The sequence below is a fragment of the Microtus pennsylvanicus genome, chromosome 20 (genome assembly GCF_037038515.1).
Source record: "Microtus pennsylvanicus isolate mMicPen1 chromosome 20, mMicPen1.hap1, whole genome shotgun sequence".
Classification (NCBI taxonomy): Eukaryota; Metazoa; Chordata; class Mammalia; order Rodentia; family Cricetidae; genus Microtus; species Microtus pennsylvanicus.
Window position 1 is genome coordinate 11,109,756 of NC_134598.1, and position 25,130 is coordinate 11,134,885.

Consider the following 25,130-nt stretch of genomic DNA (forward strand, 5'->3'; position numbering starts at 1 on the left):
TTTGGGGGAGCCTAGGAAGTTTGAATGCTCACCTTATGAGACCTGGATAGAGGTGGGCAGTCCTTGGGCTTCCCACCGGTCAGGGAACCCTGATTGCTCTTTGAGCAGATGAGGGAGGGTGACTTGATTGGGGGAGGGGGAGGGAAATGGGAGGCGGTGGTGGGGAGGAGGCAGAAATCCTTAATAAATAAATAAATTTAAAAAAAAAGAAAGTACATATTGATCTGATATTCATTAAATGAATTAGTGAATAAACCAATTGAAAGTTTTGGATTAGAAGAAACTATTGTGACTTAATTTTTGCTGAAGATGTAAAAATCTTTTGGCAATTGCTTCTCTATTGTTTTGCATTGTTTTGTTACTTTTGGGTATTCTTTGGGTTTTCAAGTGGAAGAGGGGTAATGAATTCTGAAAGCTTTTAGCACACCTGGAAGGATGTGATCTTAAAAGAGGTTCATGTGGGCTGGAATGGCAGGTGACCACAATGAACAAAAGTGTCCAGAAAACATTAACCTGACCCAGAAGTTTGGGAAGTTTACCACCCATGTTTGCTAGGTTTCACTATCTTATTTCTTGGGAAATATTACAGTCCTTTTTATTGAGTCCCAGAAGGCTTGCTTGACTTGCTTGTTCCGAAGTGTGTAGATGAAAGGGTTCAGCATAGGGGCAATGGAAGTAGTGAGAACTGTTACACCCTTGTTAATGGCCATCTCCTCCTTAGCCGAAGGCTTGATGTAGATGAAGATGCAGCTGCCGTAGGTGATGGAAACCACAATCATGTGGGAAGAGCAGGTAGAGAAGGCTTTTCTCTTTTGTTGGGCAGAGGGGAATCTAAGAACTGTCTTGATAATATAAACGTAGGAGAGAACAACACACACCAGTGTTATGATGAGAGTCAACACAGCACAGATGAGGACTGTCTGCTCCATGGACCACGTGTCTGAACACGCGATTTTGAGGAGAGGGAAAGCGTCACAGATGAAATGATCAATGATATTAGAATCACAGAACTCCAGCTTTAGGCCGAGGCTAAGTGGGGGGATTAAAATAAATAAGCCAGCTACCCAAGAACAGAATACAAGACTCCTGCAGACTGTGGGGTTCATGATAGTCACATAGTGCAGAGGTTTGCAGATGGCCGCGTAGCGGTCATAGGACATGGCAGCTAGAAGAAAAAATTCAGTCACACCAAAGAGGTCAGTGAAAAATACTTGGCCGACGCAGGCATTATAGGTAATAATTTTGTCTCCCGTTGCTATGCTATACAAGTATCTGGGGATGCTTGCAGATGTGAAAGAGATCTCCAAGAGAGCAAAGCTTCTCAGGAAATAGTACATGGCCGTTTTAAGGCGAGGGTCCACTAAGATGAGGGAAATGATGGTCAGATTTCCAGTTATGCTCAGTGAGTAGGTAAAGAAGAGAAAGATAAAGACAAGAACCTGCAGCTGCTGGTCATCTGTCAGTCCCAGTAAGATGAAAGTTGTGATGGTGTGGTTCCTCATTACTGATTCCTGGTCTCGCTTAGATCTGCACAGAACATTCAGAGATACTTTGTTATAGATTCCCAGTTTCAAATCTGCCAGGGTTTTCTTATTTATTATAGCTTTAAAAACCATTACCCTCTAAATGCCTACTGTATAAGGACTTCTAACCCCTGTGGTTCTGCTGTTTCACGGGAAGCAAAGGTATCTTTTGGCTCAAGAATTACCAGAATTGCCTGGAATTTTGTGATGCACTTCCCAAGCATATGGTTCCTTTGTGAAGTGCTGACGCAAGTCAGACAACCTGGGATCACTTCAGGTCTCTGTCCCAACTCTAGAGCTAAAACGTCTACTGCAGTGTGTGTTTTCATCCTGAAGACTTCCAGACTTAGCAATCATGAATGTACAGTGTACGCAGAAATATCAGCTCAGCTGTGTGCGCACGCACGCACGCACACACACACACACACACACACACACACACACACACACACTTCCCTAGTTGTTCCCTTGATACTGCCTACTTATTGGGTTTCTTTGTCCCTTAGCTACCACTTAGCAATTCAGGGTGGTACACGACACAGAAGGTCTTAGAGCAGGATATAATTATACAGAGGACATACATTCATATCAATATGTATGTTGATAGATATATTTCCAAGAGCCTGACTGTGATGATTCTCTGTCATCCCACGCACATCACATTTTAGTTTGCTTTTCCTGCACAGACCAGTCTTAACCTCAATATAAAACATGGAATAAAAGAATAAGGAGAATGGCTAATCCAATTTAGGAGAAAGATTGTGACATGTTTGAGGACATTTACATAAATAAACAGTAGTAGCTAAATTTCAATAAGTATGTATTCATTTAGAAACTATGGCTTTTCTACAAATTCTGAGGTCGCAAAAGTCAATTTGAATTTTTTATGTTTTAAACCATTGACAAAATTATCTAAATTGGTGTTTCCTTTATCGTCCTTTACTTAAGAAAATTACAGTATTTTCAACAGTTCCTGTGTTAAAATATGGTACTGATAACCCTCATCTCTGCAACCTGTGAGAACATTACTGGGGATTAATATACAAGGAAGGACACTCATTCAGAATCCTTGGAATGGGAACCTTTTCTCACTATCGGCACAACTCACCCCACCCACATGCAACTGGTTGTTTATCAAATGCTTCTAAGTGTATTTATCTATATTATATGTTTTCCCATCAGTTGTCTATAAAGGTATTTTCCTTTTTTTTTGTGATTGGGATGTTTTTTGGGGGGGATTTTTTTTCCCGTTTATTTATTTATTAAAGATTTCTGTCTCTTCCCCACCACCGCCTCCCATTTCCCTCCCCCTCCCCTAATCAAGTTCCCCTCCCTTGTCAGTCCGTAGAGCTATCAGGGTTCCCTGCCCTGTGGGAAGTCCAAGGACCACCCACCTCCACCCAGGTCTAGTAAGGTGAGCATCCAAACTGCCTGGGCTCCCACAAAGCCAGTACGTGCAGTAGGATCAAAAACCCACTGCGATTGTTCTTGAGTTCCCAGTAGTCCTCATTGTCCGCTATGTTCAGCGAGTCTGGTATTTTCCTTTTTAAATGGACTTCTAAAGCAAAGCATTTCCATATTGACTTTGTATAACTACATTTTATATGAATTGATGATTAAGTATATTTTTTGATTAAAATTGTTTTGTTTGTAGACAGGATCTTGATACATAATCCAGGATACCTCAAACCTCAATCCTCCTGTCTCAGCCTCCTACTGAGATTATAAACATGTTTCACCACAAACAGATACTTTGGTTCTTAAAGAGACTAATATTTTGCTCTGTCTATATTCATAGGTCACAACAGAGAAATTGCCTTCTTTTCCCCAGATGTCCTCAAAAATTTCTTCTTCCAGCTCTACCTCTAGTCTCAGAGGTGACACAGAGATCAGTCTTCTGAGTAAGGTTAATCAGTGTTGTCACCATTGGCTGTTAGTGCTATCAGTGTAGCTAACTGATTTTTGTTTATTTTATTTTCAAAATCAAATGAGGACAGAGATTTCTAATGATTCCTCAATGTTCACAATTTGTCATTCTTTGAGGGACTAGGTGTTTACCTAAGCGTGTGCACATAGATTTTATTTGTTTCACGTTTGGTCCTCAATATAGTTAATAGATTTCTCAACAGTCACCAGATTTTAACATTTATTTATTGCTTCTTTTAAGCCTTCCTAGCACTGAGATTATAGGCATGTGCCATCAGCTGAATTTTACACTTAAGTGCAAACATATTCTTGTACACAAAAATCTCTCCATTTTATACACAGATTTATATATTTATTATATATTGTTATAATTTTATATATGCAAAGAAATGCTTTGAAAATATAGAAATTATCTCTCATTTATTTCCCATTTTATGAGGTAATCTTTTCCAGGGTATAAAAAAACTGAGATCAAACAAAATAAATATAGTAAAAACAAGAAAATTGATTTGCTTACCATTGTGACTGTTTTTAATGGTTGTATAAATTTGAAGTCTTAAATTTTCTAAATTAAAATGATAATTGAGATCAAGATTCTTATATCAAGTTATAGCCACTTTTGCTACTGTCAAGTTCATAATGGCTTGAGGAAGCATACACACCTCAGTAGAATCTATCTTTATCCTGTTCCTTGGGCTTCCCTATTGTACTATTTTAGCCTCCTTCCTGTAAAAACAAACAAAGGCGTCCAGCAATCATCTCCACTTAACGATAGTTGTTGCCCTGACTTAGAGCAATGAGCATTGGTGACATCTTACTTCCTACCTGCTTAGTTAATAAAAATGCAACGAACTAAGTAAGCAAATCCCTAGTGATTTACATTCACTAATGAACCTTCTGAGTTGCCTAATTTCAGGTTTACAAAGTATATCGAGTTCTGCTTCTTTGGAGACAGTGTCTTTGGAGACAGAAGGATACAGTATTGGATAAAGTCTATTAAGATTGTAGAAGAATCTGATTATAGACTAATCCATAGACTTAGACATAATACATAATACATAAACAAACATATAATACATTAAACTGAAATTAAATCTATGGATACACCTAATAAAACATTATTAAAGCTTGTTATATGAATAACTTATTATATTTGAGAAATTTTAATGTTTTAAGGAAAACAGAAAATACATAAAATTACATAATTAATTGCTGATTTTATTATAGTGGTGACTATTTTAGATTTTGTTCTACAGTTGTATAACCATGATTTTAAGTACTGCCTAAAAAACACTCAAAGACCTCTTGGGTAAAAAGGCATTTAGAAATTGCATCCATTTGACTTGGTGAAAGAAAACAGGCAGGATGATTGATACACATAACAATTTTTATCCCTGAAAGAAATGATAGTTATAAGTGAATTTATCAACCCCAGATGAGATTTCTTCCCCTTTTCCCCCTTTTCCTTTTCTTTCTTTCTTTCTTTCTTTCTTTCTTTCTTTCTTTCTTTCTTTCTTCCTTCCTTCCTTCCTTCCTTCCTTCCTTCCTTCCTTCCTTTCTTCCTTTCTCTTTCTTTTCTTTTCCTTTTTTTTCCCAGGAAACAGATGAGAGGGGCTGCGGACAGTGTCCAGCTGCCACCGGTGGTTTGGTGGAGATCAGGGCAAATTAAAGGAAATGTTTCATTTTATAGTTAGCTGGATGACCAAGGCCTGGATACATATTTGGTGGGGATGCCTGGAAGCTAAAGACTTTGGAAAAACTCTGTTAAGGTCAGGAGGAATGGTCCGACATTGGCTTATACCCTCTCTTCCCTGTCCACACCAGCACTGAGAGAGGAGCTAGAGCAGAGTCTGTACCCAGCGGATCAATGGCCCTATGGCCATTAGAACCCCCCCCCCCCCCCCCCATGGACAGATAGAAATGGGACTGATATGTGAAACGGGGAGCTGGTGGCAAACTCTCTTAAGGCTGATGGGTGAGGGAGACAGGAACTCACAGGGAGGGCTCCTATCCCCGCCCCCGCAACTTGCACAAATGAACACCATATGGTGAGACGTTCTGCAGAGCCCAAAGCTGGGCTGAGCCAATGACTTGGAAGAAAGAGTGAGGGGACGGAGAAGTGAGTCTGAGGGCAGAGGCAGCCTTGCGCTCTAAGTTCTCTGACAAAGTTAGGAGGAAACTACGGGAAGGATCCACCGCTGTTTTTCCTAATACGGAGCTGCTGAACCGTAAGAAATTGAACTGCATAGCCAAACTCAGTGTAGTTATGAGTAAAACACCCCCAAAGGTGGTCTAAACTCCTTTGGAGCAATACAAACCGTAGATTTGCTTTTTCACAGGTTTGAACCAGAACTGCAAGTGGTGTCTTTTCCAATCAATGCAGTTCTCTACATGAAACATCTCAAAGAGGCAAAGAGTTCAAAATCCATCCTACGAAGGAAAAATATCAATTGATGTGACTGAAAAAAATCTCATATACCACACTTTGAATTTTTGTTTTGTTAGGTTCTCTACATGAAACATCTCAAAGAGGCAAAGAGTTCAAAATCCATCCTACGAAGGAAAAATATCAATTGATGTGACTGAAAAAAATCTCATATACCACACTTTGAATTTTTGTTTACTAAAATTTTTGAAGGCTGGAAGTTATTTTTAATAAGATTTTAATTAAAATAGAATTATATAACTTCCCCCTTCCCTTTCTTGCCTCTAGCCCAGCCCAGTAACCCTCATTTGAACCTCTCCTATGTTTCCCTTTTAAGTTGGTAGCCACCTTTTCTTTGATTATTGTTACATATGTATAGCCGTATGTATTCATATACATGAATATATAAAAATAAATCTCCTGAATCTGTTTTCTGTGTATATTGTTTAGGGGGTGACGACTCTACATTGGACAACCAGTGAGGGGGCTCATCCCTGGGAGAGGCTGATTCTCCTCCCAGCAGTCTTTAGCTGCATACAGATCTTTTTCTATGGATGGGACCCATGAAAATTTCCCCCTTCCACATGTACTTGTCCCTTGATATTGCCATTTTCCCAATCTTGTGTATGCTTACATTTTTAGGAGAGACTGTTTCACAGCTGAGCTACAGTATTCTGACTTTTTTTTTTGTTCTTTGTTAGCATTTATTTTGAGACAGGGTTTGCTGTGTAGCCCAGTTGACCTCAGGTTTTTGGTTGCAGGGATTGTATATGTGTACCAACATGCCCTGCTAGTTTGCTTGTTTTTAGTTATATATGAGTAGAATAGTGGAGTCATATTGGTTGTCCTATGTGTCTTATTTCATGTTTATTTATTTTTTTAATTAATTAATTTATTTATTAAAGATTTCTGCCTCCTTCGCGCCACCGCCTTCCATTTCCCTCCCCCAATCAAGTCCCCCTCCCTCATCAGCCCAAAGAGCAGTCAGGGTTCCCTGCCCTGTGGGAAGTCCAAGGACCTCCCACCTCCTTCCAGGTCTAGTAACGTGAGCATCCAAACCTACTGGCTTTATGGGAGCCTAGGCAGTATTCTGACTTTTATACTCTTTCTGCTCCATCTTCCATGGTGTTCCTGAGATACGAGAGCTGTGATGTGGATGTATCCACTGGAGATGAGCTCTCTACAATCTCTTCTCCTTGCTTTGTGTCCTGTTGCAGTTTTCTGTGATGGCCTCCATCTGCTATAGAACAAAAGGAAGCAGACTTAACCAGAACAAGTAGAAGACAGGAAATAATCAAATTGAGAGCTGAAATCACCAAAATAGAAACAAAGAAAACAATCCGAAGGCTCAATGAAACAAAGAACTGGTTCTTTGAGAAAATCAACAAGATATATAAATCCTTATCCAAACTAATCACAAGGCAGAGAGAGAACATCCAAATGAACACAATCAGAAATAAAAAGGGAGACATAACAAAAGACACAGGAAATTTAGAGAATCATTAGATCATACTACAAAAACCTATAGTCCACAAAATTGGAAAATGTAAATGAAAATGGGCAATTTTTAGATAGATACCATGTTACAAAAATTAAATCAAGACCAGGTGAGCAATTTAAATAGACCTCGAGACGCCAAGGACAATGGCACGGGGTTTTGATCCTACTTAATGTGCTGGCTTGGCGGGAGCCTAGCCAGTTTGGATGTTCACCTTCCTTGATATGGACGGAGTGGGGAGGACCTAGGACTTACCACTGAGCAGGGAGCCCTGACTGCTCTTTGGACTGGAGAGGGACGGGGAGAGGAGTGGGGGGAGGGGGAGAAGGGTGGGAGAAAAAAGAAAACAAAAAAACAAACAAACAAACAAAAAAAAAAAGAAATAGAAGCTGTCATCAAAACCTCCCAACCAAAAAAAGCCCAGGGCCGGATGGTTTCAATGCGGAATTCTACCAGAACTTCCAAGAAGAGCGAATACCTCTACTCCTCATAGTGTTCCACATAATAGAAACAGAAGGAACATTGCCAAACTCTTTTTTATGAGGCTACAGCCACCCTGATACCAAAACCACACAAAGACTCTACCAAGAAAGAGAATTACAAACCAATCTCACTCATGAACATAGATGCAAAAATAATCACTAAAATACAGGCAGCCCGAATGCAAGAACACATTAAAAAATAATCCATTACGATCAAGTAGGTTTCATCCCAGAGATGCAGGGCTGGTTCAACATATGAAAATCTATCAATGTAATCCATCATATACATAAACAGAAAGAAAAAAGAACCATATGATCATCTCATTAGAAGCTGAAAAGCATTTGATAAAACCAACACCCATCATGATAAAGGTCTTGGAGAGATCAGGGATGTAAGGAACATATCTAAATATAATAAAAGCAATATATAGCAAGCCAACAGCCAATATCAAATTAAATGGAGAGAAACTCAAAGCGATTCCACTAAAATCAGAAACCAGACAAGGCTGTCCACTTTCTCCATATCTCTTCAACATAGTTCTTGAAGTTTTAGCAATAGAAATAAGACATCAAAAAGAGATCAAGGAGATTCAAATTTGAAAGAAAGAAGTCAAACTTTCATTATTTGTAGATGATAAGATAGTGTACATAAGTGACCCCAAAACCTCTACCAGAGAACCCCTACAGCTGATAAATAAATACCTTTGGCGATGTGGCAGGATACAAGATCAACTGAAACAAAAATCAGTAGCCCTCCTATACACAAAGGATAAAGAAGCTGAGAGGAAAATCAGAGAAACATCACTTTTTACGATAGCCACAAATAACTTAAAATATCTTGGGGGTAATACTAACCAAAGAAGTGAAAGACCTATTTGACAAGAACTTTAAGTCTTTGAAGAAAGAAGTTGATGAAGATATCAGAAATGAAAAGATCTCCCATGCTCTTGGCTAGGTAGGAATAACATAGTAAAAATGACAATCCTACCAAAAACAATCTATAGATTCAATGCAATCCCCATCAAAATCCCAACACAATTCTTTACAGGCTTTGAAAGAACAATAATCAACTTTATATGGAAAAACAATAAAGAAACTTCTGGAGGCATCACCATCTCTGAAATCAAGCTTTATTACAGAGCTACAGTAATGAAAACAGCTTGGTATTGGCATAAAAACAGAGACGTTGACCAATGGAATCGAATCAAAGACCCAGATAATAATCTACACACCTACGAGCACCTGATTTTTGACAAAGAAGCTAAAATTATACAATGAAAAAAGGAAGTATCTTCAACAAATGGTGTTGGCATAACATGTAGAAAAATAAAAATAGATCCATATCTATTGCCATGCACAAAACTCAAGTCCAAATGGATTAAAGACCACAATATAAATCTGACCACACTAAACCTGATAGAAAAGTGGAAAGTTGTCTTCCTAACTATAACCCCAGTACCACAGATAATAAGGACAACAATAAATAAATGGGACCTCCTTAAACTGAAAAGTTTCTGTAAAGCAAAGGATAGAGTCAATAAGATAAAAAGGCAGCCTACTGAGCGGGATCTTCACCAAGCCCACATCAGAAAAAGGACTAATCTCCAAAATATATAAAGAACTGAAGAAATTAGACATTAAAATTCTAAATAACCCAATTTAAAAATGGGGTATGGAAATAAACAGAGACATTTCAACAGAAGAATCTCAAATTCCAAAAGATACTTAAGCACACGTTCAACATCCTTAGCCATCAAGGAACTGCAAATCAAAACAACTCTGAGATACCCACTTACACCTGTCAGAATGTCTAAAATCAAAAACACTAATGATAGCTTATGCTGGAAAAGATATGGAGTAAAGTGGAACACTCATCCATTGCTGGTGGGAATGCAAACTTGTGCAACCACTTTGGAAATCAGTGTGGCGGTTTCTCAGGAAATTGGGAGTCAACCTACCTCAGGATCCAGCAATACCACTCTTGGGAAAAATACCCAAAAGATGTTCAATCATACTACAAAGCATTTGTTCAACTATGTTCATAGAAGCATTATCTGTAATAGCCAGAACCTGGAAACAACCTAGATGCCCCTCAATGGAAGAATGGATAAAGAAAGTGTGGCAATCCACACATTAGAGTACTACTCAGTGGTAAAAATCAATGACATCTCGAATTTTGCATGCAAATGGATAGAATTAGAAAACACTATCCCGGGGGCTGGAGAGATGGCTCAGCGATTAAGAGCACTGGCTGCTCTTCCAGAGGTCCAGCAACCACATGGTGGATAACAACTATCTGCAATGAGATCTGGTGCCCTTTTCTGGCCTGTAGGAATACATGGAGGCAGAACATTGTATACATAATAAATAAATAGAATCTTAAAAAAGATTTATTAACAAAAAGAAAACACTATCCTGAGTGAGTGAGGTAACCCAGGCCCCAAAAGATGAATAAGGTATGTACTCACTCATAAGTCGATTCTAGCTTTAAACAAAGTACATTGTGCCTACAGTTCATGATCCTAGAGAGGTTAAGTAATAAGGTGAATCCAAAGAAAAACATATATACATCTACCTGGAAATTGGAAACAGGCAAGATCACCTGATAATATTGGAAGCATGAGGATGGAGGGTAGAAAAAGAAGAGGAGGGGAGAAGAGGAGGGTTGAGAACTTGAGAAAATGGGATAGTTGATATGGAAGAAGGAAAGAGATGAGAGCAAGGAAAGAGATATCTTGATTGAGGGAGCCATTATAGGGTTAGCAGAAACCTGGCTCTAGAAAAATTCCCAGGAATCCACAAGGATGACCCCAACTAAGACCCTAAGCAATAGAGGAGAGGGGGCCTGATCTTGATTTGCCCTGTAGTCAGACTGATGAATATCTTTTTTTTATAATTAAAACTTTATTGAGAAACTGACACCAAAATAGGAGATCACTGTTGTATACTTTATAAAATCAAACACACTTACATTGTCTTGGTAGAGTCACTAAACTTGATAAGGCTTTCTGTGAAAAATACAAACTCAGGAACTTGTATAGATGATTAGTGTTGCTTTCTTCTAAATGAACAGCCTTCTGTGAGCCTGGCTTTTTCTCCCATGGGCTGGCACAGCACTGGTGAACAACCTACACAAATAACCACTGTCTGAGCATGGCTGAAAACTGTAGTAATATTGTAGCAGCCTGAACATTTCACATCCATGAAGTAAGAATTTGGGCTCTGAACCAGCCGTTTCTTTTTAGGTTTTTTCTTTTCGTCTTCCAAGGAAGGGTGTAAAAGATCTCTAGCCAGAGGCATGGTGGGCTCGGCCAGCACCAGCACTCCAGATCTCTGAGGTGAGGTGCTTGCTGGCGAGTGCTCGGCTCCAGACTGATGAATATCTTAAATATCACCATAGACTCTTTATCTACCAATTTATGGATATAGAGGCAGAGACCCACATTGGAGCACTGGACTGAGCTCCCAATTTCCAGTTGAAGAGTGGAAGGAGTGAGAATATGAGCAAAAAGGTCAAGAGCATGAATGGTTTGCCCACTGAAACAGTTTACCGGAGCTAATAGGAGCTCACCAACTCCAGCCAGACTGGGAAGTAACAAGCATAGGACCAAACTAGTCCCTCTGAATGTTGTTGACTGTTAAATTGCTGGGGCAGACTGAGGGGCTACTGGTGTGGCACCAGGATTTATCACTGCTGCATGTACTGGCTTTTTGGGATCCTATTCTCTTTGGAAGTATACCTTGCTCAGCATAGATATAGTAGGGAGGGTCCTTGGACCTTCCCCAAAGCCATGTGCCTTATACTCTCTGAGGGTTGGATCGGGGTGGGGTGGGAGGGTGTGTGGAGGGAATGGGAGAAGGGAGTGGGAACTTGGATTGGTATTTTTAAAAAATCTAATAAATTAAAATAAATAAGTAAATAAAATAAAATAGGAGATCAGGTACTATTCTCTCTGCCCTCCTCTCAGGCCAACGCCCCTTACCTTTTCCCCCTAAATGGCAGGGCCCCTTTATAGTAATTCTTGTAACTCCCACAGCTGCCAAGCTCAAGGGCCTCCCTCATTGGATTCACCTGTCTCATCTTAAACCTTTTACTCTTCCAGCTCAAGATACCCGCTCGTATATGGTAACTCAAACAGGACCTTGCTCTCTTATGTTCCAGAGGATACTAAGATTAACCACTTTTTCTCCAGTTCCTAACCCCACCTGCCTCTAATTCACCCTCAAAAACCTATTTCCCCTTTCCAGTGAGATCCATCCATTCCTCTCTAATTCCTCTTTCGGTTTAAAGCCTGTCTGGGTTTGAAGACCAGGGCAATGTTTTACTTTACATGTTTTACTTTACAGCTAATATCCACATATAAATGAGAACATATCATGTTTTCTTTTTGGTTCTAGGTTACCTCATGCAGGATTATTTTTTTTAAGTTCCATCCATTTGCCTGCAAATTTCAAGATGCCGTTGTTTTTAACAGTTGAGTAACACTCCATTGTGTAAATATACACATTTTCTTTACCCCGTTCTTCAGTAGAGGGACATCTAGGTTGTTTTCAGGTTCTGGCTATTACAAATAATGCTATGACTATAGTTGAGCAAGTGTCCTTGTCATATGATTGTGCATCCTTTGGATATATGTCCAAGAGTGGTATAGCTAGGTTTTGAGGTAGTTTGATTCCCAGTTTTCTGAGAAATTGCCATATTGATTTCTAAAGTGACTGTACAAGTTTGTACTCTACCAGCAGTGGAGGAGTGTTCCCCTTGCTCCACATCCTCTCTAGCTTAACAGAAAGTACAGATTCACCTGCCTCAGCCTTCCAAGTGCTGGGATTAAAGGCATGTACCACCACCACCTGGTCCCAACCTTAATCTTAACAAACCATCAAATTAATAAATTATTGTACAAGTCTCCTTGGGTATCTCATGTAATTGATATAAAAGGATGGATTTTTTTCTAGAGAACTTGACAAAAATAACATCCATTTCTCAGTGTTAACTGAAAGAAAACAGGATAGGAAAGTTATAGAACATTTTGTACAGTAAAATCTCACAATGTCTGCATTTGTAGAATATGTAAAATACAATAAAATATAAAAAATACAATACAATAACTGGACCTGTGAATGTGTTTATGTGGTACATAGAAACAATTTGATTTGTTATGGTATATGTTCTTTTGACTAATAAAAAGGTTTGAAGGAAATGCAAGGGTAAGGAGAGGATAGGTCCCCTTACACTGCTGTGACTCTGGATCTCATATTGTGGAAAAACAAAAATCAAGGAAAAGATATAATCCTAACTTTTGGAGATATTAAAATAATTTTTATTTTAGTTCTCTGTTCTGCTCTGCACTGGCAGAATTTACTAATTAGTAAACTATCACTAAGAGTGTCAACGCGGAGCCCATTGTAGGACAGGTTAGCCCTGAGTTTAATCCCAAGTGAATAGAGAAAGAATCATCTCCTGAGCATAGACTGAGTCCATGCTCTTATTAGGAAAATTGCTTGACCAAAGGGAAGTCAGGTCGAGTGTTATCAGTTGATTGGTTCACTTTTTCTCTGTCTCTCTATAGTGTTTGGTTTTCAAGAAAGAGGAGTCACGACATCACCACACACGTCTTGAGCTTCTGTGTGCATCCTTCTGTTCTTTAGCTGAGTGTATCAGGGATTTATACTCTGGCCCGAAAAGGTAAGGCTGTATTTATGTTTGTGCAGATTTCAAACACTGAGGCTGTTAGCAATTTCACAAGCAATTCAGTGTGAAGTTTTTAATATGACAGGATTCAGTGTAAAATTTAGTCAAGAGCGACCTGAATAAGAAAAACTTTTGGAGAATATTATAAATATGTCTAATTTTATGTTTTAAGTGGCAGAAATTAAGTCATATTTGTAGACTGTAGGGTTTTATATCTAACTGGTATTATCATATACACCAAACTGTATCTCATATTTGTTAAGAAATAAATTTTTATCTATCGTTGGAAGATTTACTTTACTGGAAAAATGCAAGGATCCCCGAATTATCACTTAAGTACATTTATTACTATTAACATTGAATTTTTATTATATTTTTAAAATATCATGTAAACCATATAACAGTTATCTGTCCATTTTGATGACATAATGATGAAAAATATATGTCTATTCCTAAAGAGAAAAATCACAGAGACTCAGAAAACAAGACAGAAAAAGGTGGACAGTGCCCATTTTCAGCTTTGGTGCTTATCCCTTGCTGACTCCCTGTCTAGAAAGTAGACCATCACACGGTGATCACCACACATGCTGTGCTGTCTGTTAGCTCTCAGGAGAGAGTAGGAGATTACAGTGTAGAGTTTGATGAAGTAAATCCTACAGATATTTTTATTTATTCTGTTGATTCTTTGAGAAGGAAGGCACTATTATGCTTTGACATAATAAATCTTCTGTATGAGTTCCTTTTTGTCCTCAAGAAAGTTTAAAGATAAGATCACAAAGTGAACTTAGTAAAAAGAAGATGTCGAAATGCTGTAAGTGGCTCAGAATTCACAGAAAGTAGTTACTGACCGCTGGCTCTGCTTAAATTATTTTTCCTTGCTATTGTTTTTATTCCCACAAATTAGGACTTACTTGTTTTTTTTATAATAATAGAAAATCCATTCTCATTTCTTGTGGAGGCCCAAAAATGTGAGCCTATTTTCATCTTGTCTGAAGGTCAGAGAGTTTCAGCTCACTCAAAATTTTTGATAACAAGTACAGTTAAACATCCTGAGCTAAGGTGTGGTTTCTTGTGTTTTGGACCTTAAGATGGCCCATACAGATCCATCCACTCCACTCTGCCTAATGGTCAGGACATTCAAGCATACTTCTGCTTCTTCTTTTGAAATAGGTGGTTTGACCTAGGGAGTGCCTGCCTTCAGGATACTTGGTCTAGGTTAGTACACTGCCTAAACAACAGAATGCCTTTACCATGGATTAGTGGCTTGATGGCTCTAAATATTGAAGGAAGTAACTATTCTAATTGTCCTTTGTACCGTGTTAAAGCAGTCTTTTGTCTTCTTCCACCTGTCATATTGGGTTATAAAAGTGCATGGAAAATTAAAGGCAAACAAATTTCAGTATTCATTGGAACTCCCTCTTGGTACTATTCTATATTTTTTGTTTTATTATTTTCACTTGCGATTTTGTTCTCTTTACTTATTTTTCCAACCCACATTCCCCTACCCTGGTAGTGGTATTTTTGTCGAAGCTGGTCTTTGACAATTTCAGTGTTCACAAACACATTTCTTCTTCTGGTCATTTTAAAATAACACATATTAATTTTGAAAATAACCATGACAGCATTTAGGTTTAGTAAATACGATTAGGTGCTCAGTTTCTACCAATAAATTATAGAAGTTTGAAAATAGTATTATAATTGAAATTAAAAATTATGTATTCAGTTATGAAAGCATATGATGTATGAAACCAGAAAGTAATGTTTTATATTGGAAATGAAGACAATATTAAAATATTGTTGCAGAAATCTATAGTTCAAAAGTACTCTACACATATAGAAATTATGACTGTATGTAAAGGTTTTGTGTATAATTATTGAAGGGAGCTTTATAACCCATTTAAAAATGTTTTCTTTCAACAAGATGTTTTAATAAGAATGAAAAGATATTGTTTCATTTTACTGGATATAGTAATATCAATATTTAAACTTTAATTCGTCAACATTAAATTTGCACTTTGATTTTTATCAATAGATTCTATGAACAATAAATCATTATGAGAAACCACTCTGTGATTACAGAGTTTGTGCTCTTGGGCATTTCAGACACACCTGAGCTTCAGGCTGTAATTTTTTTCTTTTTATTCATTGCTTACATATTAAGTGTGTGTGGAAACCTAACCATCATCACCCTCACCTTGCTTGACTCTCGCTTAAAGACGCCTATGTATTTCTTCCTCCGGAATTTCTCCTTCTTAGAAATTATATTTACCAGTGTTTCCATTCCTAGATTTTTGGAGTCAATAGCTACTCAAGTCAAGACAATCTCTTACAACAACTGTTTGGCTCAGTTATTTTTCTTCATCTCCATGGGAGTGTCTGAGTTCTTTCTTCTAACCGCTATGTCCTATGATCGCTATGTGGCCATCTGCAAGCCACTGCATTACATCGTCATCATGAATCAGAAAGTTTGTGCCTTGCTTGTCCTCACCTCGTGGCTGGGAGGGTTTCTGACCATCTTCCCACTGCTCATGTTATTCCTCAAGTTAGATTTTTGTGCTTCGAATGTCATTGACCATTTCTGCTGTGACTACTTCCCCATTTTACAACTGTCATGCTCAGATACATGGTTTTTAGAAACAATTGGTTTTTATTTTGCCTTTATCACTTTGTTGTTCACACTGGCCCTAGTGATTCTGTCATACATCTGCATCATCAGCACCATCCTGAGGTTCCCATCTGCCAGCCAGAGGAAAAAGGCTTTCTCCACCTGCTCCTCTCACATGATTGTCATCTCCATCTCGTATGGAAGCTGCATCTTCATGTACGTCAAACCTTCTGCCAATGAAAGGGCATCGCTGACCAAAGGGGTGGCTGTTCTCAATACTTCAATTGCTCCCATGTTGAACCCTTTTATTTACACGTTGAGAAATCAACAAGTCAAACAAGCCTTCAACGACTTGATTAATAAAGTAATGTTTCATAGAAACAAATGAAAGCCATTGTTAACATGAATATCATTGTACCTTTTCAAAATAGGATGAATGAAACTTTACAGTATGAGCTAATTGATTTCATCTTTTTAACTAAGTATTTTGTGTGTTTGGGTGTTTTGCCTGTATGTATACCTGTGTACCTATTGTAAGCCTGATACCCACAGAGACCAAAGGAGGGCATTGGGTTCCTTGGAAGTAGAGTTACAGATGGTAGTGAGCCACCATGTGGGTTCTGGGAATTGCACCAAGTATACTCAGAAAGGAGAGCAATAACTTTTAACCTATGAGCCTTCTTTCCATTCCCTCAACCTTCTTTTTAATTTTAAAGTTACTATGTCCTGTCTTCCATTAAACTTGTGTGGGTATTGTCCAACAGTTCATCTGCATTGAAACATTCCACCCTGGAGGATGTGGGATTACTCTAAACTGTTACAGAACATTTGATAGTCATCATTATTGTGGAATAAGAACCTGTTTTTTGCTGCTGTCTCTATCAACAAAAATATGATACTAATGGTAAAATGCATTCACACTTTTCATTATTTACTTGTTTTCTTCTCTATTTCATTGGGCACAGTTTTTCAATCTTCCCTTTCTAACCTTGATACAAATGTTATTATGTTTTATATTCATTTTGATTGTACATTCTATTATGGCTATTCCTTTCTGTGTGTCCATTTGGGATGGTGAGCATATTTGGGAGTTGTACATGCATGTGTGAACATGCATGCCTGTATGTATGGGGTCAGAGGAAAGTGCTGGGTGTCCCCTTCTCACTCTTGCCTTGTTCCTTTGAGGCAGAATATTTCATCAACCTGAAGTTCAGCTAGGTTTGCCATCAACAAGTCCCAGTGATCCACTTGTTGATGTACCCTTCAGTTCTTAGGTTATAGTCATTGATGGGATTATGCTCAGATTTTATGTGTTTACTTATAGCTAACGTCTTCACCTCCTGATTGTGCATCAAACACTCTTAACCACTGAGCCATCTCTCCATGCCCACTTCACTGCAAATTTGCAGAACCTAAGATATTTGCCTGTACCTATAGAATAATATTTCTTTTTTTTTTTGGTTTTTCGAGACAGGGTTTCTCTGTGGTTTTGGAGCCTGTCCTGGAACTAACTCTTGTAGACCAGGCTGGTCTCGAACTCACAGCGATCCGCCTGCCTCTGCCTCTCGAGTGCTGGGATTAAAGGCGTGTGCCACTACCGCCTGGCAGAATAATATTTCTTAATATTTTTAACTGAAGTAGTACTATATCACTTCTCCTTCCCTTTCTTCCCTCCAGATACTCTTAGGCACTCTCTCTCAAACCACTCCAATGACCCCTCTTAAGTTTTAGCCTCATTTTCTTTGATTATATCTGATATATCTCTCTATATATACATACATATATGTCTGTTTATGTATGAATATATATAAGTAGAACCTGATGAGACCACTTTTGTTGTTTATGTGTTCAAGGCTGATCTGTCTGCATTGGACCACCAATATGGAACATCCCTGAGGGATTCTAATGATCCTTCTGCCCAGATCATGGCACTTTCCCTCTATTTTTCTATTACTTCCTGTCCCATGTTTCTTAATGGGCCTTTACTAGGTTTCTGTATACTGGGTAAAAGAGAATAGTCAGACTCTTCAGGGCCCATTGTTGTCTCTAGCGTGACATTGATTCTTGGAGATTTCAGACAGCCTTATGGCCTTCCAGTGAAAGTAAGTGCTTGTGGCACTCAGGAGATCTATCTGGACTTTTATTCCAGGACCAAAACACAGATAGTGCAGTGTATCCCCAAACTCATCTCATGATCCCAAGTCCCAGAATGCATAATTGGGGTAGATATACTCGAAGATTGAAGGAATCACCACATTCTGTTCCATGACTGGTAGAGTGAGTGTTATTAAGATCAGAATGTTTTAAAAAAAAGATCAGAATGTTTAAATGGAATCCATTAGAGCTCATTCTACTTGGGAAACAATGAAGAGAAAACATGACTTTCCTTTCTGCTCCCTAGGCTGACCAAGACTAGGCCTGGAGTCCTCAGGGCCTTGTAAAGATGACATTGCTGGATGGGACCCTCTCTCTTAACTCCCTAGGATCCTAGAGAGAGTCTACAGGGTGTATAGTGGTCTGGGCAGTTTGGATGAATCCCCAGGGAGAGGGAAAGAGTGAAGTAAGCCTCTTATCACCCACGTATACATCTACAGATAGTTCCAAGGTAGGGTGGTGGGCTGAGTATCTTCATTTTACACCCAGGGGAAATATCTGTGGGAAGCAGTTCTCCCACTGGGGTAAGCTATATGGACTAGGTGCATAGAAAATATTCTGAGTCAAAGATGTGTAGAGCTAAAAGTAGCTTAGCTCTGGAGGGTAAAGAGTATATTATGTCTGGGAGACATGACAGCAGGCAGGCATCATGGTCTAAGCAGTTAGCTGAGAACTCACATATTCTACCATGTGAACGAAGGAGAGTACAAACTGGAAGTAGAGAAAAGCCATATACTCTCAAAGTTGCCATATACTCTCAAATGCACCCTCAAGCAAGGCTTCACTTCCGAAGTCTTCCAGACAGTGCTACCAACTAGAGACCCAGTTTTTAAATACCTAACCATTTGGACATTAGCACACCGTGCTAACCATGCTTTCGGGTAGAGTCCTTACCTTTTTCTCTTTCATCCACCCAAGATCCCACCCAAATTTTCTAGGATCCCACCCTATCCACAGTACCAGCTTGGCCCTTCTTTCTTCTCCTTCCTAGCCACTGAGACCTAGCCTGTCTTTTAGTGATCCTGCAAAGACTGGTAGGACCCTCTCTTTTCTCCTCCCTAGGCTGCAAAAGATTGTCTTTCCCAGATCTTGTGCTGATCATGCTATACTGCTGGAAAGGGTCCTCTCTTTTCTTTTCCCTAGGCTGTGCATAACCTCATTTTCCTTCATCAGGACTCCATACTCGTTAATACTGTTGATTCTCTAGGCAGTGCCCAGCTCTCATGGTTGGCTCCTAGAAAGAGGCCAGACAAGGTTTCACTCTTAGCTCTAGACATCTTTGACTCAGAATATTTTCTATGCACCTAGTCCATATAGCTTACCCCAGTGGGAGAACTGCTTCCCACAGATATTTCCTCTGGGTGTAAACTGAAGATACTCAGCCCACCACCCTACCTTGGAACTATCTGTTGATGTACACGTGGGTGATAAGAGGCTTACTTCACTCTGTCCCTCTCCCTGGGGATTCATCCAAACTGCCCAGACCACTATACACCCTGTGGACACTCTCTAGTCGCCCATGGGGCTCTGGATAGACCTGCTCTCTTCAGCTTAATTTCCTATGGACTTTATAAAAGACCCCAAGTCTGTAGCTTCATCTTTGGGGGTACAATTGAGTAGGCTTAAAATCTTATCAAAAGACACAAACATGTTGAATATTCAGAAAGCAGTATGATAGCTCACGTCCTGAGTTCTCCCTCCTGTTTTAAGTCTCAGATGTATGGTATAAGATCCATGTATGGTATTAGTCCACAACTTCATATACTCTGAATATGATTCACGTGCATCTTAATATATTTACGAAATAATGTACCACTTGCTTTTTGAACTCATATTTCATGAACTGAAAGTTAGTTTAAACTCTTTTAAAAGTTAATTGGCCACTGCCATTATTCTTCTAAATGTAAGCATATGATTTTGATTTATTATTTTACATTCAGTTATTTTAGTAAAAATCTCTTTGCTTTTAAGTTGCTAATTACTTTAAAAACTCATTTATTTGTATTTTATGTATATAATGTTGGCCTTTATGCATATCTGTGCACAGAAGGAGTTACCTAATGTTCACATAGGTCAGAAGGGTGTGTCAGATACTCTGAACCTTAGTTACATTATGTTGGAAGTTACTGCATGGTTATTGGGAACTTAACCCAGATTTTATGCCAAGGAAAGACATCCATTTCTGAGTGTTAACTGAAAAAAAAAACAAGATAGGAAAGGAAAACAGTAGAACATTTTATGTAGTAGAATCTCACAATGTCTGTATTTATAGGATATGTAAATTACAATAAAATATAAACAAAATATAATACAATAACTGAGTATGTGATTGTGTTTGTGTGATACATAGAAACAATTTGATTTGCCATAATTTGTCTTCTTTTGACTAATCAAAAGATTTGAAGGAAATGCAAGGAAAAAGTAAAGGTAGGTCTCCATACATTGCTGTGGTTCTGGATGTCATATTGTGGAGCACATATGAATCCTGATATTAAAAAATAAAAAACAAAGATAAGGTACTAACTTTTGAAGATACTAAAAAAATGTTTTCTTTTAGTACTATATTCTGCTCTGCATGGGCAGAACTTACTAATTAGTAAAATATCAGTAAGAGTTTCAAAGAAGAACTCATTGTCGGACAGGTTAGTCTTGAGTTTAACTAATCCCAAATGAATAGAGGAAGAATTATCTCCTGAGCATAGCCCGAGTCCATGCCCTTATTAAGAAAATTGCTTGACCAAAGGGAAGCCAGACTGAGTGTTATCAATTGATTGGTACACTTTTTCTAGATCTCTCTATATTGTTTGGTTTTCAAGAAAGAGGAGTCACAACATCACCACACATGTCTTGAGCCTCTGCGTGCATCCTTCTGTTCTTTAGCTGAGTATATCAGGGATTTATACTCTGGACAGAGAAGGTAAGGCTGTGTTTATGCTCGTGCAGATTTCAATATTTATCTTATCAAGAGACTTTCAACACGCTCTACTTTCTACTGTCCTAAAACAGTACCAGTTTCTCCATGTTCTTAAAGAGTTGCATGGATGACAATATTATATTTTGGACGTGGATCACAGCATACTTAGTTTCTGTGAAATGATAAAAGTAATTGAAGATAGTTTTATTTTTATTTCTCAGTGAGACTTTAGAAATATCGCAAGAAATTCAACATGTACTTCTTTTACTTGGCAGTTTTCTGTGTATTACACAGAGGCAATAATTACCTGAATGACAAAAACATCTTCTGAACAATAATATTAATATGCTTAATTTTCTCTTTAAATGGCAGAAATTAAGTCAGGGGTGACCAGTGTAAGGTTTTATATTTGACTGATATTACTTTCAGCACCAAACAATATGTTTCACATTTGTGAGTAAATGCATTTTCATCTATCATCCAAAGATTTACTATACTGGAAAAACCAAGGACACCAAATTATTAAATATACTTATTACTATTGCATTTTTTTTTTGTTTTTTTTGAGACAGGGTTTCTCTGTGGTTTTGGATCCTGTCCTGGAACTAGCTCTTGTAGACCAGGCTGGTCTCGAACTCACAGAGATCCGCCTGCCTCTGCCTCCCAAGTGCTGGGATTAATGGCATGCGCCACCACCGCCCTGCTTACTATTGCATTTTATTATATTTTAAATATCATGTAAACCATATAATAGTTACTCCTCAGTTTTGATGACATAGTGATGAAATAAATATACATATTTCTAAAGAAAAAAACCACAGACACTCAGAAGACAAGACAGAAAAAGCTGGACAGTGCCAATTTTCAGCTTTACTGCTTATCCTTTTTGACTCCCTGCGTCGAAAGTAGCACATCACACTGTGATAACCACACGCTCTGTGATGACTGTTAGCTCTCAGGAGAGAATAGTACTGACTGATAGGAGATTACAGTGTGGAGGATGAGGTTTGATGAAGTAAATCCTACAGATATTTTTTATTTATTTCTGTTGATTCTTTGAGAAGGGAGGCACTATTATGCTTTGAGATAAAAGAGCTTTTGCATTTGTTCCTCTTTTTCCTCAGGAAAGTTTAAAGATAAGAAACACATTTACCAAGGTTGAAAATAACCCTGACACATTTGAGTTCAGTAAAAATTATTGATCACTCATTTTCTACAAACAAACTATAGAGGTTCGAAGTAATATTAGAATTGAAATTAAATGTTATATATTCAGTCCTGAAAGCATACAATATGCAAAACCAGAAAAGAGTGTTTCATATTAAAAATGAAGATACTACTATATATTGCTATACAAATCTACGGTGGTACACTACACACACAGAAATGACTGAATATAAAGTCTTTGCATATAATGGTTGAAGGGAGATTTATGCACCTATCTATATGTTTTCTTTTAACAAGATATTTTCTGCTTAATAGGCCTGGGCAGATATTGCTTCATTTATTTGACTATAGTAATATCAATATTTAAGCTTTAACTCTCTTACATTAAATTTATGCTTCAATTTTTTTAACCAATAGATTTTGTGGACAATAAATCAGCATGAGAAACAACTCTATGATTACCGAGTTTGTGCTCTTGGGAATATCAGACACACCAGAACTGCAGGTTGTAATTTTTTTCTTTTTATTCATTGCTTACATATTAAGTGTATGTGGAAACCTATCCATCATCACTCTTACCTTGCTTGACTCTCGCCTAAAGACTCCTATGTATTTCTTCCTCCAGAACTTCTCATTCTTAGAAATTATGTTCACCAGTGTTTCCGTCCCTAGATTTCTGAGGTCAATAATTACTAAAGTTAAGACCATTTCCTACAACAACTGTTTTGCTCAGTTATTTTTCTTCATCTCCATGGGAGTGTCTGAGTTCTTTCTTCTAACCGCTATGTCTTATGATCGCTATGTGGCCATCTGCAAGCCACTGCATTACACCGTCATCATGAGTCAGAAAGTCTGTGCCCTTCTTGTGTTCTCCTCATGGCTGGTAGGATTTCTGATGATCTTCCCATTAATTATGCTATTTCTCCAGTTAGATTTCTGTACTTCCAATGTCATTGACCACTTTTGCTGTGACTACTTCCCCATTTTACAACTCTCCTGCTCAGACACAAGGCTTTTAGAGGCACTTGGCCTTTATGTTGCCTCCATTACTCTGCTGTTCACGCTGGTCCTAGTGATCTTGTCATACATCTACATCATCAGCACCATTCTGAAGTTCCCATCTGCCAGCCAGAGGAAAAAGGCTTTCTCCACCTGCTCCTCCCACATGATTGTCATCTCCATCTCGTATGGAAGCTGCATCTTCATGTACGTCAAACCTTCTGCCAATGAAAGGGCATCGCTGACCAAAGGGGTGGCTGTTCTCAATACTTCAATTGCTCCCATGTTGAACCCTTTTATTTATACATTGAGAAATCAACAAGTCAAACAAGCCTTCAAGGATTTGATTAATAAAGGAATGTTTTATAGAAACAAATGAAGGCATTTGTTAACATTAATAGTATTGTACCTTTTCAAAATAGGAGGGATGAAACTTTACAGTGTGAGCTAATTGGTTCCATATTTTAAACTAATAATGTATGGGTGTTTTGCTTGTCTGTATATCTGTGTGCCTGTGGCAAGCCTGGTACCCCTAGAGACCAGACAATGGCACTGGTTTCCCTAGAAGTAGAGTTACAGATGGTTGTGAGCTACCATGTGGTTCTGGGAATTGCACCAGTGTACTCGGAAAGAACAGCAAGCCCTTTTTACTCTTGACCCATATCTCCATTCCCTCTACCTTCTTTTTAATTTTAAAGTTACTATGTCTTCTTTTCCATTAAACCTGTGTGGGTATTGTCCAACATTTCATCTGCCTTGGAACATTCAACCCTGGAGGAGGTGGAATCGCTGAAAAATATTATGGAACATTTGATAGTCATCATTATTGTGGAATAAGAACCTGTGTTTTGCTGCTGTCTCTGTCAGCAAAAGATGACGCTAATGGTAAAGTGCATTTACACTTGGTGCTATTTCCTCCTCATTATATTCTTCTTAATTTCATTGGGTGAAGTTTCTCGATCTTCCTTTTCTTACCTTGATATAAATATGTATTATGTTTATATTCTTTTAGATTATATATATATATATATTCTCTCATGGCTATTCCTTTTTGTGTATGTATTTGGGGTGTTGTGCATATGTAGGAGTTTGTGTACATATGTGTGAATGTGCATGCCTGTGTATATGGATTCTAGAAGACAGTATTGAGTGATAGATAGTAAGAGTGTCTATCACCCTTGCCTTTTCCATTGAGGCAGGATCTCTCACTGAACCTGGAGTTCAGCTGGGCTCACCACAGACAAGCCACAATGACCCACTTGCTTCTGTTCCCTTCAGTTCCTGGTACACAGTCATTCATGGGATTGTGCTCAGATTTTCTGTGGCTTTCTTTCTTTCTTTCTTTCTTTCTTTCTTTCTTTCTTTCTTTCTTTCTTTCTATCTTTTTTTCTTTCTTTCTTCCTTTCATTTTTCTGGCTTTAAAATTTTTTATTACTTTATAAATAATACCATTCAAAATTTCCATTTCACTCCCACTACCGCACTTACCTTCTCCCCTTCCTCTCCAGTCTCAAGAGAGGGCAGGGTACCCTGACCTGTGGGAAATCCAAGGCCCTCCCCCATCCATCCAGAGCCGGGGAGGTATGCATTCAAATAGAATAGGATCCCCCAAAGCCAGTACATGCAGTAGAGACAAATCCCAGTGCCATTATCATTGTCTTCTCAGTCAGTCCCCATTGTCAGCCACATTCAGAGAGTCCAGTTTGATCACATGCTCGTTCAGTCCCAGTCTAGCTGGATTTGGT

General features: G+C 38.4%; 3 protein-coding genes and 1 pseudogene across 3 annotated transcripts; 2 read left to right on the forward strand and 2 right to left on the reverse strand.

Moving 5' to 3' along the window:
• Positions 1-566: 566 nt before the first annotated feature.
• LOC142838696 (olfactory receptor 6C2-like) lies at positions 567-1,502 on the reverse strand. The gene has a single exon (XM_075954289.1). The coding sequence runs from the start codon at positions 1,500-1,502 to the stop codon at positions 567-569; it is 936 nt and encodes a 311-aa protein (XP_075810404.1).
• Positions 1,503-10,782: 9,280 nt separating this feature from the next.
• Positions 10,783-11,211, reverse strand: LOC142838799 (small ribosomal subunit protein eS27-like pseudogene; annotated as a pseudogene).
• A 4,389-nt stretch (positions 11,212-15,600) lies between these two features.
• On the forward strand, positions 15,601-18,519 carry LOC142838621 (olfactory receptor 6C3-like). The gene is made up of 2 exons (XM_075954153.1): positions 15,601-16,515; positions 18,496-18,519. Exons 1-2 carry the CDS (start codon positions 15,601-15,603, stop codon positions 18,517-18,519), a joined length of 939 nt encoding a protein of 312 aa, XP_075810268.1.
• Positions 18,520-22,825: 4,306 nt separating this feature from the next.
• Positions 22,826-23,764, forward strand: LOC142838617 (olfactory receptor 6C3-like). The gene has a single exon (XM_075954149.1). The coding sequence runs from the start codon at positions 22,826-22,828 to the stop codon at positions 23,762-23,764; it is 939 nt and encodes a 312-aa protein (XP_075810264.1).
• Positions 23,765-25,130: the final 1,366 nt, after the last annotated feature.

Bases quoted from the DNA above. Each gene is read 5' to 3' on its own strand.
- LOC142838617 (XM_075954149.1), top strand. From the start codon at position 22,826: ATGAGAAACAACTCTATGATTACCGAGTTTGTGCTCTTGGGAATATCA.
- LOC142838696 (XM_075954289.1), bottom strand. From the start codon at position 1,502: ATGAGGAACCACACCATCACAACTTTCATCTTACTGGGACTGACAGAT.
- LOC142838621 (XM_075954153.1), top strand. From the start codon at position 15,601: ATGAGAAACCACTCTGTGATTACAGAGTTTGTGCTCTTGGGCATTTCA. The intron at 16,516-18,495 runs GTAATGTTTCAT...AATCCATTAGAG, and splicing joins TCAACGACTTGATTAATAAA to CTCATTCTACTTGGGAAACA.